The 19,052-nt window shown below is 16.8% G+C and overlaps 6 protein-coding genes across 6 annotated transcripts; 3 read left to right on the top strand and 3 right to left on the bottom strand.

Annotated features, from left to right (window-relative positions):
- Positions 1-562: 562 nt before the first annotated feature.
- PRELSG_1228300 (U1 snRNA associated protein, putative) lies at positions 563-2,488 on the top strand (the record flags this gene model as incomplete). The annotated part of the gene is made up of 8 exons (XM_028678073.1): positions 563-578; positions 857-936; positions 1,035-1,105; positions 1,333-1,427; positions 1,523-1,631; positions 1,745-1,808; positions 1,903-2,010; positions 2,072-2,488. 8 exons carry the CDS (start codon positions 563-565, stop codon positions 2,486-2,488), a joined length of 960 nt encoding a protein of 319 aa, XP_028534399.1.
- Positions 2,489-3,292: 804 nt separating this feature from the next.
- Positions 3,293-4,372, top strand: PRELSG_1228200 (conserved Plasmodium protein, unknown function; the record flags this gene model as incomplete). The annotated part of the gene is made up of 4 exons (XM_028678072.1): positions 3,293-3,379; positions 3,493-3,840; positions 3,930-4,094; positions 4,187-4,372. 4 exons carry the CDS (start codon positions 3,293-3,295, stop codon positions 4,370-4,372), a joined length of 786 nt encoding a protein of 261 aa, XP_028534398.1.
- Positions 4,373-4,578: 206 nt separating this feature from the next.
- Positions 4,579-5,262, bottom strand: PRELSG_1228100 (conserved Plasmodium protein, unknown function; the record flags this gene model as incomplete). Its single annotated transcript, XM_028678071.1, has 1 exon — positions 4,579-5,262. One exon carries the CDS (start codon positions 5,260-5,262, stop codon positions 4,579-4,581), a length of 684 nt encoding a protein of 227 aa, XP_028534397.1.
- A 563-nt stretch (positions 5,263-5,825) lies between these two features.
- On the bottom strand, positions 5,826-8,384 carry PRELSG_1228000 (conserved Plasmodium protein, unknown function; the record flags this gene model as incomplete). The annotated part of the gene is made up of 1 exon (XM_028678070.1): positions 5,826-8,384. One exon carries the CDS (start codon positions 8,382-8,384, stop codon positions 5,826-5,828), a length of 2,559 nt encoding a protein of 852 aa, XP_028534396.1.
- A 762-nt stretch (positions 8,385-9,146) lies between these two features.
- PRELSG_1227900 (dynactin subunit 4, putative) lies at positions 9,147-11,222 on the bottom strand (the record flags this gene model as incomplete). Its single annotated transcript, XM_028678069.1, has 1 exon — positions 9,147-11,222. The coding sequence occupies one exon, from the start codon at positions 11,220-11,222 to the stop codon at positions 9,147-9,149; it is 2,076 nt and encodes a 691-aa protein (XP_028534395.1).
- Positions 11,223-12,293: 1,071 nt separating this feature from the next.
- PRELSG_1227800 (conserved Plasmodium protein, unknown function) lies at positions 12,294-18,932 on the top strand (the record flags this gene model as incomplete). The annotated part of the gene is made up of 18 exons (XM_028678068.1): positions 12,294-12,342; positions 12,554-12,616; positions 12,689-12,784; positions 12,869-12,944; positions 13,042-13,316; positions 13,407-13,619; positions 13,700-13,733; positions 13,836-13,869; positions 13,978-14,364; positions 14,625-14,808; positions 14,907-15,434; positions 15,571-15,887; positions 16,065-17,150; positions 17,291-17,511; positions 17,587-17,680; positions 17,800-18,056; positions 18,227-18,322; positions 18,416-18,932. 18 exons carry the CDS (start codon positions 12,294-12,296, stop codon positions 18,930-18,932), a joined length of 4,527 nt encoding a protein of 1,508 aa, XP_028534394.1.
- Positions 18,933-19,052: the final 120 nt, after the last annotated feature.

Here is a 19,052-nt window from a genome sequence, read left to right as displayed (position 1 = left end):
TACATATATATATATATTCATAGTGTATTATATACGTAAAGATAAATTTATTATTCCTAGTATAATGGTATTACTATAAAACATAACTTTTTATCATTTTTTTTATTTTAGTTAATTTTTTTTATAAAATAACTGGAAGTTTTAAAAAATAGCTTTAATCCTTTGAAATGCATTCTTAAATATATGTGAAGTACACATTTCATTTAATTTAAAATTTTTAAGTAATGAGTATTATTTTTATTTGAATTGTATTAATATATTTTTTCTATTTTTTTTTTTTTTTTTGTTTGTTTTTTTATTTTTCTCCTAATAATATTTTCTTCTCATTTATTTTATGTTATCTCTATTTTATTAAACATCATATATATTATTTTATCATATTTTACATTTATGTTCACTTTTTTTTTAATAAAATTATTGAAATTTTAAAAAACATTATGAAAAAATTTATCTTCAAAAAATAAAACAAAAAATTTGTAAAATAAAAAAATAAAAATTAAATAAAAAGACCCAATATCTTTTATTGCAATGGATGTTTTCTAATAAAAAAAAATTTGATATTATGGAAGAAATGCGATGTAAAATTAAAGATAAATTTTGTGAAGAATTTAACATTTAATAACACATATATTTTTTTTATAATAAGTTTATCAAAGATATACTTTTTTTTATAATTAATATCTTGTTAAACATACATTTTTTATGATTCATATATAAATGAAATATATTCATGATATTATAAATTTATGTTATGGAAATTATATTCCTTTAAATTAAAAATCATCTATTTGTCAACTCTTGTAAAATAAGATTTATAAGATATTTATATGTATATATATATATTTTTTTTTTCTAGCATTGTTAGATTCCCTTATGGGAAAGGATAGAAATGAAATGGATTCCAAAAAAAAAAAATATTCTTTTAAAGATGAAAATGTATATATATATATATTTATATATTTATATATATATACTTATATATTTATATAAATGAAATATATGAATTATAAATAATAAATTTCATTATTTTGAAGGTATGCAAATATTATTTAATTGATTTTTGTCCACATGATCTATTTCCTAATACGAAAAGTGATATAGGAAGGTACGTCTTGTGAATATAAAATTTCAAATAAATATATATACAAAGATAAAAATGTTGTAAAAAAAAAAAAAGAAAAATAGAAAAATAGAAAAAATCTATATAGAAAAATATTCAAGTATTAATAAAATAATTATGAATATAAAAAAAAAAAATTGTTATGGGTACTAAAGGGAGTTTTATAAATAAATACTTATTAAATTTTATTAAATTTTTTTTTTTATATATAGATGCAAAAATATTCATTCAGAAGTATTAAAAGAACAGCTTGAAAATGATGAAAACTATAAATATTATTTAGCAAAATACCAACAAAAATTTATGAGTAACTTATTTTTTATTTTTTTTATTTATCTGATACATTATATGTAAAAAATATATGCTTTTATTTTTTATTATTTTATAATTTTATTTTCTTAGAAACCTTAGAGAAAATTATTGAAGTTGCTGACATAAAAATAGAAAAAAGTAAAGAAAAATTAAAACAGTTATCAGTGAATTGCAAGAATTCATTTGATAAAAAATCGAAGTAAAAAATTAAAAAAAAAAAATTATATATATATATATATATATATATATATATATATATATATATATATATATATATACACATTTATTTATTTATTTCTGTATTATCCTTAGAATAGAAAGTATTAATAATCACATATGTAATCTCTTAAAACAATCAGAGGAAGCAGGAGAAAAGGTATTTTTTTAACTTTTTATTATTTTAATATTAATATTTTATTTAGATATTTTTATTATTTAAATAAAATCATTATTATGTATTATTTTTAAAGGGAGACTTAATAAAAGCTACTAGTTTTAATAATCAAATTACTATGCTACAAGCAGAAATCAAAAGATTAAATGAAGAAAATGATAAAGCAAATGAAACAAATTTAAAGGTTTCTGAAAATATTTCAAAATTTTTATTTTCATTTATATATATATATATACATTAAATAGGTATGTGAAGTATGTGGTGCTATGCAGTCTGTTGGTGATTTAATTCAACGATTTGAAAATCATATAAATGGTAAACAACATTTAGGTTTTGAAAAAATAAGAAATACATTGGATAAATTAAAAGTAGGAATAAAAGAAAGAGAAGAAATTATTGAAAAACATAAAAAAATGAAATATGATAAGGATAATCATTTGAAAAGAAGAAGAAATAGTGAAAATGGTGATAAAAGAAGATCAAGTGATTATAGGAGTTCAAAACACCATAAATCTCCTGATAGAATTCATAAAATACACCATTCAAGAAAAAGCAAACGATCAAGAAAGCATTCATCGTCGTATAGAAGTATTTCAAATAGTTCATATTATTCGAATGACAGATATAGAAAACGCTCAAGTAGACATAAAAAAGATAGATAAAATATATGAAAATTTAAAATATATATATTTAAAATATATATATATATTTGTAAAGATTTATAGACATATTTTTATTATCATAAATCTATTTGAAAATAATTTTCTATAAGGTAAAAATAAAAAAAAACGTAAAAGGATATATTTATTCACTCTTTATAATATTTTCCAATATTATTACTTTATTTTTTTTCATATATCTTTTTTTATATTTTTTTTCTTTTTTCATTTTATTTTTTATTCTATTTCTATTCTTTTGTTATTTTTTTTTTTTTTTTTTTTCATTTTAATAAAATGAAATATGGTTAAATCTTTATTAATAAGCATTTATATGCTTTTCATTTGTGATAAATTGAAAAATAACAAGGCCTTTATTATTCTTTGTCTTGATTATAAAAGAAAAATAAATTGAAACATTAATTTATTTAGAAATGTTACACTATTATATATATATAAATGGAATTTTCATTTTAATTACACTTCCAGTAATACAGGGAATAGCATACTTTTTTTTTTTAATTATTTAATAAAGATTATAAGGTAATTTTTTTTTTTTCTCCCTATTCATATATTATATTTTAGTATCCAATTTGTATGAAAATTTTAATTGTCTATTTTGTTTTATTTCATTTCTGTTTTTATTTTTATTTAATTATATATATAATAAAATAAAAAAAAATAAAAATTATATTAAGAAAGTATTAATAATACATTATTCGTATAAATAATATCTATAATATCTATAATATAGAAAATGATATGTATATATGTATTAAAAGTAATATAAGATAATAATATATGTGAATAATGATTAAAAAAATGGAAAACACTGATATGATAAGTAAATTCAATAAAGAAAAGTATGAAGAAATTATTGAAAGTTTAAGAAATAAAGTAATTATAATGAAATGTTTCATTTTCTTTTATTATTTATTGTTAACTCTCTAAAGAAATTTCATATTTTTATTTGTACTATTTATTTTTTTTTTTTTTTTTCATTCTATAAGGACTTAAGTAAAAATGTTTTTGAAACTTTGCAAAACTTCTTTTTGGAGGAAAAAGAGAATAACAAAAAGAATTATGAAGAATTAAATCATCTTATAGATAAAATAAAAACTGATTTTGATGATAAAATTAATTCTCTCAAAGATAATACTCACGAAAATTTTGAAGAGTTGAAATATTATTTGGATGAATTGAATAAAAACAATAAAAATAATACTTTAGACAGTAATTCTTTTAAAGATGATATTGATTTTATAAAAGATGATTTACTAAACTTAAAAAAACAAAAAGAGGAAAATATAAATCTTATAAAATCGAGCACAAGAACTTATTTTGATAAAATAAAAAGTGTAAATTACATAATTAAAAAGAAAAGAAAAAAAATTAACTTTAAATATATTATTTTTATATACATGTTTTCTTTTTATATGTATTTTAGATTTTAAATGTCATGAATATAAATATTGAAAATATAAAAGAAGAAATCAGTAAATACAAAGAAAATAATGAAATTGAAAATAAAAAAAAATATATTGAAATTCTTCAGTTAATAAATGATGAAAACGAAGCATTAAACAAAAAAAGGGAAGAATCTGTCAATTTTGTAATATTATTTTTCATTCTTCATTTTCTTCTATATTTAATTATATATATATATATATATATATTATATTTATTACATTTCCTTTTTAAAAGATAAATAATGAAGTAAATCAAGTTAAAGAATATATTAGTGACTTTAAGGAACATTTAGAAAAGCAAATAAAAAGTATAGAATACAAAATAGAAATAAATAAAAGGGAAATAGATGAAAAAATAAATACTATATCAAAAAATCAAAAGAAATTTTTAGATGATTTTTATCCCTCTTACAAAAGTTAAAAAATTGTATAAAATATAAAATTTAGTTTTTCATAATTTATGTATAATTCTAATGAATATATAGATATACACCGAAATATAATAACAAAAAAAAATGTGTTTTTTTTGGTGAAAAATTCAAAGAAATAAAAAAAAAAAATCAAAAGAATTTAATTAGAAATATATATATAATATATATTTTCATATATTTTTAAGAAAAATAGAAACTATAACACATTGATTTTTTTATTATGAGTATAGAACATTTCATTCAATTTATGTATTGGGAAAGAATAATTTATTTTATCTAATATGTTTCTTCTTGATTTTAATATATGCAACTTATTAACTAAGTAATTCTTTTTATTATTTAATAATTTTAATTTTTTTAAATAGTAATAAATAATTAATAAATCTGTGGAATTATATAAATTATTATATTTTTTTAGAAATTCCATTTTTTTTAAAATAATATTTTTATTCAGAACACTATAATACAAATTTGTAACATTCTTATAATTATCATTATATTTTCTATTTATATATTCTAAGCAATTTAGAATATTTTTTATTTCTTTATCAGTAACACTTATATCATTTTTTACATTTTTTTCTGATTCTGATTTTACTTCGTCAGTTAAATAAGAGTCTTCCTCAATAATATTTTTTTCATCTATTTCAAATTTTAAGTTATTATCAATACCGTAATTAATAACATCGTAAGCGTGCTTTAAAAAATTATATTTTTTATAATAAACTTTTTCTTCTCTCAATCTTGTTTTTCTCCAACAATTTTTTTCGTATGTTTGACATAAAAATGTAGTCTTATGAATATTTAAACTTTTTCCTCTTTTATATATTTCTTTAAAAGTTTGTAAAACATTTTTCTTAACTTTTCTAATGAGTGTCATATTTTTAAAAGTTTGTTAATGGTATTATCATAATAAAAAAAAAAAGATAAAAAAATAAAAATAAAATGAAATAAAAATATGAATAAAAAAAAATTATATAAAATGTTTCTCTTGTAAACTATGTATAATTTAATTTTTTTTTAATTAAAAAATATAGAATTTTTTTTTTTTTTTACAATTTCATGGCAAATATTTATAATTTTTTATTTTGGAAAAATGAACATTTTAAAAAAAAATATATATATATATAGGTAAATTTATAATCTTTACAAATGTGACTTTTAATAATTACATTTTTTTTATTAGATTATTAATTTATTAGATAAAATTATTAATAATATTTTTAAATTACGGTATTTTTAATATATTTTTTTTTAATGGAATTTTTTAATAAATGATATATACATAAAAATTTAAAAAAAAAGTATTAAAATAAATTTTTACAAAAAGAATAATTTCTAATATAAATCATTATTTAAAAACATAACTTTTAATAAAAATTAATTCTTAAATATATATATATATTTAGGAAAATGTATTTATAGAAGAGTGCTAAAATAATTTTACGCATCTTCATATAAAGAAAAAACGGTAATAGTATTATTATCATCTAAACAAAAATAAAAAATAGAAGATAAACATGAATCGAGAATATATGAAAGATGATGATATAAAATATTAATTTTTTTATTATATAAATCGATTATATATGTTGTATAAAAATTTTTGTCAGAGATCTCTGAAATTTTTTTTATATTTGAATTTATTAAAATAAAATTATTTTGGAATTTATTTTTGTAAAAATTTATATTTGATATTGTCGTTGACTTATGTAAACCTCTGAAATCATAAATAAATTTTTCACTGTTTTTTATAAAATTATTAATAGGATAATTATTACCATCATTTACGATTCTATTAAGTTTGTTACTTTTCTCTGATAAAAATGAAGAAGCACCTTCAGTATTCATATTACCATTATATCCGTCCTTACCTTTATGTATATTTTCATTTAGATTACTTTCATTGATATTACTTTCTTTAGTTATATTTCCATTTTTATCATTTTCATTAAAATCATTTCGCTTATTTGTTTTGTGTAACTTATCATCTTTCTTTGGTGTATTTAATTTGCTTTCAGAAGCATATTTTTCTATGTAATTTTCATTAGAAATAGAGTAGTTATTACTTGAAAAGGATGAAGAAATATAGAAATAAAAAGTTATAAATCTACCATCACTTAATCCTATTAGTAAATGAATATTTTCATTTTTATTTGTATTTAAACTTACTAATGAAGTTATTTTAACGTTCTTAGAAATAAAAAATGCATAGGAAAAGAAATCATGTTCAACACATTTAAAAATATTTTCCTTGCAATTAGAAAATAAAAGATTATTTTTATTATCATCAAATAGTGCATATAACTCATTTTTGTTTATTTTATATATATCTTCTACATTTCCAATAATGTATTTAGATATATTTTCTGAATAAGTATCATCATAAATAAATAAGGAACCATTTTTTATTTGATCATTAGTGAGTAAATTATTTACAAAGTGTAAAAATTTTTCGCTAATAAAAATAAATACCAGGTATCCACATGATGATCCTATATAAACAAAATTACCAATTTCTCCGTTGAAAGTTTTCTTCTCCTTTTCAACATATATATAATTGAAATCATATATCAAAGTGAAATTTACATTAAAATTACTATGCTTTTTTACTTTTATCTTTTTATTATATATAATCTGCTTTCCATTATAACAATTAATAAATGAAAGAAAATAATCTTTATTTAGACCAACACAAATTAATGTTTTTTCATCTGGTAAAAAATCAAAGCATTTAATAATAGAAGTAAAGTATGAATTATATATTGACAAAGGAGATAATGTTGCTTCTTCGCCTTCATATTCGCCTATTAGATCATTTGATGCATTACCTTCCTTTTTTTCATAATATTCTTGTTGTAAAATATAATTTTCAATATTACTAAAAATTTCTAGTTTTCTATTTCTTTTCTCTTTTAATTCATTTAAAGAATTTTCAGTAATATTATAATTATATATAGCACCATTATATGTTAATAATGATAAAATACTTTCACTGTTATTTTTTTTCATTAATATTATAGGAGAAGATATATTAATGAATGAACCTATATATTCCATCAAATTATCTATACTGCTTGTCTTTTTTTTAATTATATCTATATTTATTTCTAAATTATTATTATTTAAAAAATATCCATTTCTGAGTAATTCTTCGTTTCTTAAATTTTCCTCTTCTATTATCCTTTTTTTTTTTATATCTTCTTCTTTTTCTTTTTTTTTCATTTCTTCTTCTTTCATTTCTTTATTAATTTTAATATCTTTATTATTTTTTTTTTTTTGCAATCCATTAAAATTACCATAGTATAAATATTCTTCTTTAAAAGGAATATCATCATATAACTCATTGGCAAAACGAAAATGTATTTTTTTATTATTTATATTATAATATGATAAATTTTTTTTTTTCTTTTCATTTATTTTTAAAAAATTGTTTTCAATATTCTCTTCTTCATTTATTTCATTGAGATTATAGGATGTTTTCATACTACTATTATAATTTTTTTCTTCATAATAAAATTTATTTATTTTTGTATTTTTTGGATTTATAATTTCATTATTAGAATTTTTTTTTCCATTGAAAAAATAGCTTTTATTATAAACATCATTTAAATTTATAAAAGTCTCTTCATTTTCTATTTCTTCTTCTATTTGTTTTTTATTTTCTTCATATTCTTCGTCTTCTTTCTCTTCTTTTTCTTCTGCTTTAGTAATTCCATTAATTTCATTTGTTTTTCTTAAGTTGACGAAATTATTATAATTAAAAATATGTACTTGATTAAAAACACTTGATGTGCTAACAAATAAGTAATTCTTAGTGCAACATATTTTACTTAATTTATTTTTTTCTTCACTATTTATTTTTATATTTTTAAAAAATACAAATGAATTATGATTTTCATTATTTTCACCATCTGAGTCATATAATTTCAAGTACTTTTTATTGCTGTTAGTTTCTTCATTTTCTACTGATTCATCCAATACTTCATTTTGCTTTTCCATATTTTTATAATACAATATAGAGTTTAAATTAAAAAATAAAAGAAAACATAACAAAACAAATAAATATATAAAAACATTTATGTAATGTTATTTTTTACATATTTGTATTTAAATTAATTTTTTAATTATTAATTATTTATTTCTTTTATTATTTATATTTTTAATACATATATATATGCTACTTTATTATTTCATATAATTTTAATCATTTTTATCTCAATTCCTTTATTTTCTTTTTTGTAACTTTTAATAATTATTATTTTTCATTCACAACAAAAATATATTATTATTATTAACTATTATAACTTATAGTAATTATCAGATTTATAAAATATTAAATAAATCTTTTTTTAATTATTATTTATCACAAAATAAAAAATAAACAATAAAAATCTTAAATCCATACTGATATTTATTTAATTTACATTAGAAAAGAAAAAAAAAATAAAATTGGTTCATATAAAGCTTGAAAATAAAAAAAAAAAATAATAAATAAATAAATAAATAATAAAAATTGCAACAATACATAAATTTATAAATTATTTCAGAAAAAGAATAAAAAATTTCAGCATAAAATATATCAAAATTTCATTTTTTTTTTTTTTTTTTTTTTTGTATTCCAAAACTTGTTTTTACTATATTTAAAAAAAAAAAAAAAAACTAATTAAAATGACTAGTAACTAAATAAAGTTAGGAAAATGTAGAAAAAATTACTAAAAATGTAGGAGAAAAATAAAAAGATAAAATTAAAAAAATATATATTCAATAATTAAGTAAATAATTATGAAACCTTTTAGTGCTAATATTATTTGTAAAAATGAGGTTTAATGCTATTTTATGTATCTTTTTTAATTTATCAGAAAAAGAGCACTCTAAAGTTAAGGGGAAATTTAAATTTCTTGATTGTTCTATAAAATTTTTTTCTTGTGCATTTAACATTTTAGATTTATCTTCAACTGAATATTCATTTAGGTTTTCATTATAAATAAAACTAATAATTATTAAAGCCATATTATTCTGTTTTTTAATAATTACATTTTCATTTACTATAACAGTTTTAATATCATTTTCATCTTTTGATAAATCATCAATAATATCATCATATGTATCCATAACAAATTCAAAAGTATTTGCTTTTGACTCACAATTTGTTGGTATTTTATTTATATTCAAATTTTTTAAAAAGTTATGTTCTATTTTTGGTATTATTTTTATATTCATTTCAAAGTCTAATGGATTTATTAAAATAAAATTTAAAATTCCATTTTTTTTTTTAATTATTCTAAAATCATTTATGTAAATTCTAGGTATATACTTCATAGCATTATTATTTAATCTAAATGTAGAATATAAATTAGAGCTATGAAACTTTAATAAATATTGTTTACACTTTGAACATCTCTTTGATTTTTTAGCTAATAATTTTTTTCTTAATGGTTTTAATTCATTCACACCTTTGTAAAAATTATAAGGATAATCTTTCATATGCTCAAACGATAAATAATTTTGTGAATGGATTATTGTATTTGAAAATTTATTATTCTTTAAGTTGCTTATTTTCTTATTTATATTCTTTGTATTATTTTCTTCTTTTTTATTAAAATAAATTTCGTTATAATATATAGTATTATTATCTTTAACCTTATCTTTCTTTTCTAGATTATAATCATTATAATCTCTTTCAGAAACACTATTTATATCATCATTTTTTATGCTATTTTCATTTTCTTCCCTTTCTATATTATAATTTATATCATTTCCTTTTTCAATATAATTTTTTTTACTCTTGTCTGTTTTTTCATTTTCTTCATAGTCTTCTAAATTAATTGGATTTTGTAATATAACCATATCTAAATATTTTATATTTTCGTTTTCTAATTCAAAAATATCATTAAATTCTTTATTATTTTTAATATGTTCGGCATTTAAAATATCTTTTAAACTTACCTTGTCTATGCTTATTTTAGATTTATATATAAATGAAGAATTTTCTTCTTTTAAAACTTCATTTTTTTTTTTCTCATTTTTTAATTCGCTTAATCTAGTATAATTCCAACTATTTAAAGAATCATAATTTTCTATTTTATGAATTGACGAAAATAAATCTATTTTTTTAAGAAATTTTTTTTGCTTCAATAATTCATTATTCTTTTTTACTTCACTTAATATATCTCTAAAATAACAACTAAAGAAACAATTTTTTTCAAAAATTATCATATCTCCTATTAATTCATCTAACTTAGTGTTATATATAGAATAAATTGAACTCCATAAACAGTAATTGCACTTAAAGTAAAATATTTTTTTATCTTTCTTATTTAATTCATTTTTTTTATTCATCATATATTTATTTTTTAAATTATTTTCTTCATTTGATATATATCCACTCTTTAAATTATTTTTTACTTGATGATCATAATCACTATTTGAAGTATTTTCTTCAGAAAACTCATCAATCCCTTTATGCTTACTTTCGTAAACCTTTGAATTAGTAAAATTTATTCCATATTCCTTACTTTCTTTCTCTGCATAACTATCTTTTATTTCATTATTTTTTAATTCTAAATGATTTAAGTTTGATATTGAATTATCTAAATTCTTATGAGCAATTGATAAGCAACAAAAACAAAAAGGACAGTTAAAGCATCGTAAGCATTCATAAGAATAAACAGAAGTTTCATTTTTAGAGTAAATCTGAGTGCATCCATTACAATAGTAATATTCAATTTCTTTTTTTAAGTTAAAATCACTTTTAATTTTTGAACAAATCAAACAGAAATATAACTCTTTTAACTTAAATAATTTATCATCCAACAATAAATAAACTTTGTTTTTCATTTTAATTTACTAATATTAACAAAAAAAAAAAAAAAAAAAAAAAAAAAAAAAAAAAAAAGAATAGTAATAATAAAATTAATTCTAATAATGATAATAATAAAAACTAGATAATGACATTTGTTACTATACTAATAAAAAATAATAAAATAAAACCCTTTATTATAACAGTAAAAATAATTATTTTAATAAAATCAGAACAATAATAAATTAACATAAAAGTAATTATTGAATCAAAATATATTAAATAATATGAAAAGAAACACAAAAAAATTTTTAATATAAATTTTTTTTTTCTTTTATTTTGTTCTTTTGTGAATCTTCATATTTTTCTTTATATTTTAAAAGGAAAAGAGACAGCTAATAATTTTGTTTTTCTTTATTTTCATAAAAAAAATAGAACATATTAGAATAGAATAAAAAAAAATACTTCTGCTTTATAAAATATCATACTTTCATATAAAAAAATTAAGTTCAAATAATAGCCAAATACTTTGTTACTTACAATTCTAGATATTCACAAAAAATAAAAACTATTTATTTTTATATGAAAAATACATTATTTCTCTTATTAGCATATTTAAGATTTATATTTATGTGTAAAACAAAGTTATAATTTTCAATCTATATATATTAAAAATATTATTCCTTTTTTTTTTATAATTAGTTTTAATATAAAGATCGTCTTATAAACAAAATTATGATACTTTAGTCTATTAATTTTTTTTTTTTTTGAGCATTAAATAATTGCAAAAAAAAAAAAAAAAAAAATATATCATTTTTTTATAAACAATTGTCTTTTTTTTTAAGATGAAAATTCTTTTTTCTTTTATTTAAAATACATTTAATTAATATTTTTTTCATTGAAATGCATATATATATATTTTTTTTTTTTAGTCAATTTGCATTTTAATGAAGGATATACACACTTTATTCTCATTTTTTTTAATAAAAAAGTAATTTAAATAACTTAATATTATTTGAAATTTTTCTTTGTACTTTCAGAATATATTTTTTTTTATAAATGTTTTAAAATTCTTAATATTAAAATTCTTGAATTAGCACAAATGTAAAATGGAGGAATGTTTAAATTTAAAAAAAACTATATTAACAAATTTAAATCGTTAGTTGCAAAAAAAAAATTAATAATGAAGTATTCATTACAATATTATTATTGCTATTAATATATATATATATATATATATATATATATATATATATATATATATATATATTTAGAAAGAGAAAATTTTTTATTTATGAATATTAATTTTAGAACAATGAAAAATATTATAATATAAAAAGAAAATATATTTTTTTAATTTTGTGCACAGAATCATTCTTAACTACCATTCAAGATTGTGAATCATCAGCTATTTATCAAAATGAATACCTAGGTTAAAAAATAAAAAGAAAAAAAGAAAAAAAAAAGAAAGTAATTTTTCTTATTAAATTTATTAATTTTTTAGATAATAATAAATATATTAATAAAGAAAATGATACAAAAAACTTTTGCGAAGATGAAAAAAAATATATACATGAATTTGATAACATAGAAAAGAAAGGTTAATATAAGAGTATTTTTTTGTATAATTTATTTCACTTTTAATATATACACACGTATTTTTTTTTAATTCCTTTTTTTTTAGAAAAAAAAAAAAACGGTTTAAGTTTTGTTGCAACTAATAATGAATATAGAACAATAATTCACCCTTCTTATATAAGGTTTACATAAAAATTTACATTATTAAAAAAAAATTAATTTTCGTATCAGCATTATATGTATATAATATTTTTATATACTATTTTATCTTTTTAATAGAGAACATAATTTTGAAAATGATAAAAAATATATTGATTTAAGCTTTGTTAATGATTTAATAAAAATACCTAAAGATGAAATACGTTTTAGAAACAAAAATAGTTCTGATAGAAAATATAATTATACTTATAACGACAAAAATAATAAAAAAAATTATGAATTTATAAATGCTACAAATGAATACTACATAACAAAAAATGTACAAGAAAAGATGAGTAACACAGGAATTACTACTGAACATTTTTTTTGTGATAATGATTTGTTGATTTATGAAGGTTATAAAAAATTAATTAAAAGGATATAGAAAAAAAAAAATAAAAAAATTATAGAAATTTAGCACACTAATATCTTTGTTATTTTTTTAGATGATATGAAGGCATGGAATGATAAATCCAGATATCTATATTTCATCGATAAAGAAAAAGAAAATATAGGGAATAAAAAAAAAACTAAATTTAAAAATGTTCATTTTAAAGATTCAGTTTTAGTAGACAAATATGAAAGAGCTGCTTATAAAAATGATGTTTTTAGTGATAAAATTAAAATAGAAAATTTAATATTAGACATCTTGAATAACAGTATGTATAAATATAAATATACGTAATTCATAAATAAGATTTACATAAAAATTTTTATTTATAACTATAAAATTTTATAGATTTTGATGATATTGAATCAGATGAAGATAAAAAGTAACTATTTTAAAATTAATATATTCTTTCAATTCTACCAATAATTTTTCCATTTGAAAATTTTATATATATATGTATTTTTCTTTGGTTTTGTTGCTATAGGTCTCAAGCTTCATTAAAAATAGATCATTTAGAGGTAATAAACAAATTTAAAATAATGTTAAAAATATATATATAATTTGTAAAAAATTTTAAGAAAAAATAATTCATTCTTATACTTCTTTTTAAAATATTGTATGTTTAGGAAGATAAATTAGAAATTAAAAAAAAAACAGAAGAATTAAATATAATAAAAAAAAAAAGAATTAAAGATAATAAAACTAATATTTTAGATTATCTACATTATGACAATTTTTTTTTTGATGAAAATGCTGACAGAATTTCGGAAAGTTCAACGTCTGATAATTCATATCGTTTCCAAAATCAAAAAAATATTTCCTTAAAGAATTATACATTTGAAAAAACAGAAGAAGAAGAAATAAAAAATAATGTTAATAATTTATTAACTAAAGTTAAAAATGATTTAAATATAAAAAATTTTACTAATTTTATACCTGAACAATTTGACACAGAAATATTTTTATCAGATAGTGAAAAGTTTAATAAATATGAAACCTCTTATAGTCAAAAAGTATATATATATATAAAAGAATTTTAAAAAAATATTATTATTTTATGATTATGAATGATATATATATATATATATATAATTTTTTTTTTTTCTTCTTCTTTTTATAAAATATTTATATATTTTTATTTAAATTATATATATTTCTTTTTAATTTTAACATATTTTTTATGAAATGATAATATGCTTTTACTAAATACTAGTACAAAAGCATTAGACTTTCTTTTTTTTTTTAAATGGTGTTATATTTTTAAATTTTTAAGTTTGATCAGGTTTTAACACAAAAAAAAATAGAATTGAACAAAGAAAAAATGAAACAAGAATCAGAATTACTACAAAAATATAATTATGTAGACAGTTTATATTCTCCTGGTTATTACACTAGAATTACACAAAATTTAAATAAAAAGCTAAAGGAAGAAAAAATTAATATTTATGATCTCAAGAGTAATTTAAAAAAAAATAAAAAAAATAAAGATATTTATACACTTTATTTCGAAATTTTTCTAATAATCTTATATAAATATTTCTCATTTTATGAACAGAGAAAAAAATTTATGATAAAATAAGAGAGGATATTATGGAAGATGAAAAAATGAATAAGGAAGAAGAGAATTTAACAAAATTAAGATTAGAAAATATAAATATATACGAAGAAGATTTAATTATAGAAAAACCAGCATCATCAGATAATAATGAGGAACAATCAATTAAACTAAGTAAGAATGAAAGAGAAAAAGATGAAATACATGAGGAAGATGATGATATTGATGAAGAAGTTAGTGAAATTGAAGATTCAATTAAAACTAATAGTTCTTTAAATTTTGAATATCTCGATCACAGAAGTATAGATAATTTAAAAAAAAAATACAAAGTAATGAAAAAAAGTGATAGAGTTTATGAAGATGATTTAAGGAGATTAAAATTTTATATATGTAATAGATTAAATAAAAAAAAGTATATTCATAAATCAAAACAGACAGAAAAAATAATAAAGAAAAAAAAAAAAAATGTTAAAAAAGCTATGAAATTTTCGAAAGCAGGATATAATTTACTAGCAAAAATACATAAAGGTTAATAAAAAAACAATAAATTACCTTAATACAATATGTATTTTATTATCTTTTACATTATACATATATATATATTTATTTATTTATTTATTTTATTTTATTCTTTTTTTTTTTTTTTTTGTTAAAATTTGAAAAGATAATCAAAATAATGAGGAAGAAGAGGAAGAAGAAGAGGAAGAAGAAGAGGAAGAAGAAGAGGAAGAAGAAGAGGAAGAAGAAGGAAAATCAGAAGAAAGTGAATTATTTGAAGATGAAGACAAAAATTCTTCTGATTTAAATAGTTCTGAATATACTTATTCTTCATTAACTATATCTTCTTATGAATATTTTAACATAAGAAATGTATATTATAATGATAATGCAATTGAAAAAGTATTTTATTATAAAGATCCTAAAATAAATATTACTTACTTATATAGTTATGTAGACTTTTTTCTTATTAATAAAGATACGGTTAGAAATTAAAAAAAAAGAAAAATTAAAGATACAATTTTATATTATATTCAATTCAAAAGTTTATTAATTGATCCTTTAAAAATATTTAATTATGTAAAATTCAAAAAAATATGTTAAATATATATATATATATATATAATATTTTTTTATGTGCTATTTATTTTAATTTTTTAGAGAATCAGTAAAGGTAATTTTTTTATTGAAATACTTATATATCATATAAAGTTGTATGAAAATAGTACACATATATCAGAAGATAGTTTATTATATTCGTTCATTATAAATGAAAATACTACTGCAAAAATTGAAAAAAAATACAATAATATAAGTGAAATACTTTTAAGAGTAGCTAATGAAGGTAATATTATAATTAATTGTTGCTTGTCAGGAAATGCAGATCAAATAAATTTAATTTTTAATAGCATAATGAAAAGAGTACTATTAGTTAAATATAATATATATTTAAACTCCATTTATTCATGCACATATGAGAATGCTGTTCATTATTTTTTATTAGAAGAGAATTTATTAAATTTAAAAAATATTACGTATGACAGTAATGCTGACAAAATTATATGTTCATATAAAAAAAAAATGAAAAACATAAATGTTGTTAACTTTTCAAATAGAAATATGAACATCCTAAATTTATCTGAATTTTTATCATTTTCTAATATTAATCAATGTAATACTTTAATTATGACAAAAAATCCTTTGTTTCTTGATTTATCATTTGAAGTAATTAAAAAGGATATAGATGATACTATAATATTTTTAAAAAGTATAAATTTAACCGAACTTGTCCTAGATTTTATCGATTTGTCAAATTCATCAGCCGAATATTTTATTTCTAATTTAATTTTAAATACAAATATTTCATTTTTAAGTTTAATGAAATGTGAACTAAATGAAGATAACATAACGAATATAATTAAAATTATAAAGGAAAAAAAGGGAAACATGTCAAGTACTATAAATTATTTAAATGTTGAATTTAATAATTTAAAATATTTTGACATTTTATCCTTAATAAAAATCTTATTTGAATTAAACAATGATTTTAAAAAGTTATATATTTATGGAAATTTTATACAAAGAGATATTTTTGATACATCATTTGAATTTAAAAGAAAAAAAAAAGCAATAGAAATGGATAAATATTTTAAACAAATTCCTAATATTTTTAGTTTTAATAATATTTACGAGATTAAAAATTATTTTTATTGTAATTTAAGGGGGTTTGCTCAATTATATGAAGGTGTAAGTAAAATATAAATGTTTATATATATGTATGTATATATATATATATATATATTAAAGTTTTTATTTATATTTTCTTTTTTATTACTTATCATAAACATATGTAATAAAATCACTGTTATATTTAAATTTTTTTTTAGGATAAAAGTATGCACATTTTTTTTGAGTTATATAGTATTTATTTATATATATTAAGACCTGAAATAAAACTATACATTATCAAAAATATTTCAGTTATGAAAAAAGACGATTTATCATTTGTTTTAATTGGTGCTTTATTTAATAACAAAGAAATCAAATTCAGCCTAAAATTATTTAAACACAATATAACATCATTATTTTATAACACAGTAAATGATAGGTAAGATTTAATATTAAAATATAAAAGTATAAACAAATATTTTTTTACTTTCATTTTTTTTTCTTTTTTTTTTAGTTTACTTGGAAAATTATACTATTATGAGCAAATAAATAGTAATAGAGAAGTGAATGAAAATATTTTAAATTATTTTATTATGAGAAGTGAAAATGTAAAATATATTAATAAAGCATTAAATTCATCCTTACAACTTTTATTATTTTATTTTTTTATTTTTTATATAAATATTTATATGTACTTTTATATTATATTTTTTTTTTAATTTTTAAGGAAATAAATTTTTATCATTATAAGATTAACAAGGAAGAGATTGATTTCATCTTAAAACTGTGCAAAGATGGTGTTGTAAAAAATATAAATCTTAGTTATTGTTATTTAACTAATGAAGATATATTATATTTTAATTCAATAAAAGGTTCTAAATACGGAATAAAGACATACAAATTATCTTTAAGTAACAATTTTATTAATTCAAATCTACCAATGGAAGAGCTTATTAATTTCCTTTTAAATTTTAGTGTTTACTTGTAAGTATTTAAAATATTCTTTTTTAAAATAAAAATAACAAATACATGATTTATTTTATACATTTTATAATCTATATAATGAATTAAATAAAAAAAAAAATTTATTACTTAACAAATTAAAATATTCATTTAATTATATTTTATTTGTTTTTTATTTTTTTTATTTTTAGTAAAATAAATTTAAGTGATCTGAAAATAGGAAAATCTCCAAATATTCATGAACTATTTTTTTATTTATTAAATAACACTAAATGCAAAATTATTAGGTGAGAAAAAAATAAAATAAATATTATAAAGAAAAATAATATATTATATAATAATAAAGTTCTTTAATAAATCCTTTTTTTTTTTTTTTTCAGCTTAGACAATTGTAATTTAGGAAACAATTTTTTAATTAATGTAAATAAAAATATTAAGAAATTAAATGAAAATCGTTATATAAATCTTTTATCATTACAATGTAATTCATTTAATAATAAAAGAGAATTAATTAATTTTTTAAATAATTTGATTTCAAAATGTAAATCATTAGACAAGATTAAAATTTATTCAAACTCATTACATAAAGAAAATTGTGAAAATATAATAAATTATGTATCAAAAAAACAAAAAGTTTCATTTCAAAATACTTATGATACACCAATGTATAAAAGAAACCTAAAAAAGAAGGTTTCTAAATTGAAAAAAAATAAAATTAATAATGACATTGAATATAATACTGAATTAACTGAAAATGAAATGAATATAATTAAACAATTTTTTGAAAAAAAACAGAACAAAGAAGGAATAATAGGAAAAAAAGACTTCAAAATAAAAAGTCGTTATAATTTAATGGATTTGAAAAATAGAAAGATTAAATATAATTTTAAAAAGTAAATTTATTATATGTTTTTTCCTTTTTAAGCTAAATTCCTTTTAATTATGCTTCTTGTATTTTGTTTCTATTACTATTTAAAAATTTTCGAAAATTCTATTTTTTATGAAACCATTTTTTAT

The sequence above is a fragment of the Plasmodium relictum genome, assembly GCF_900005765.1.
Source record: "Plasmodium relictum strain SGS1 genome assembly, chromosome: 12".
NCBI lineage: Eukaryota > Apicomplexa > Aconoidasida > Haemosporida > Plasmodiidae > Plasmodium > Plasmodium relictum.
Note: the sequence above shows the minus strand (reverse complement) of the source record. Positions and strands in the feature narration are given on the sequence as shown.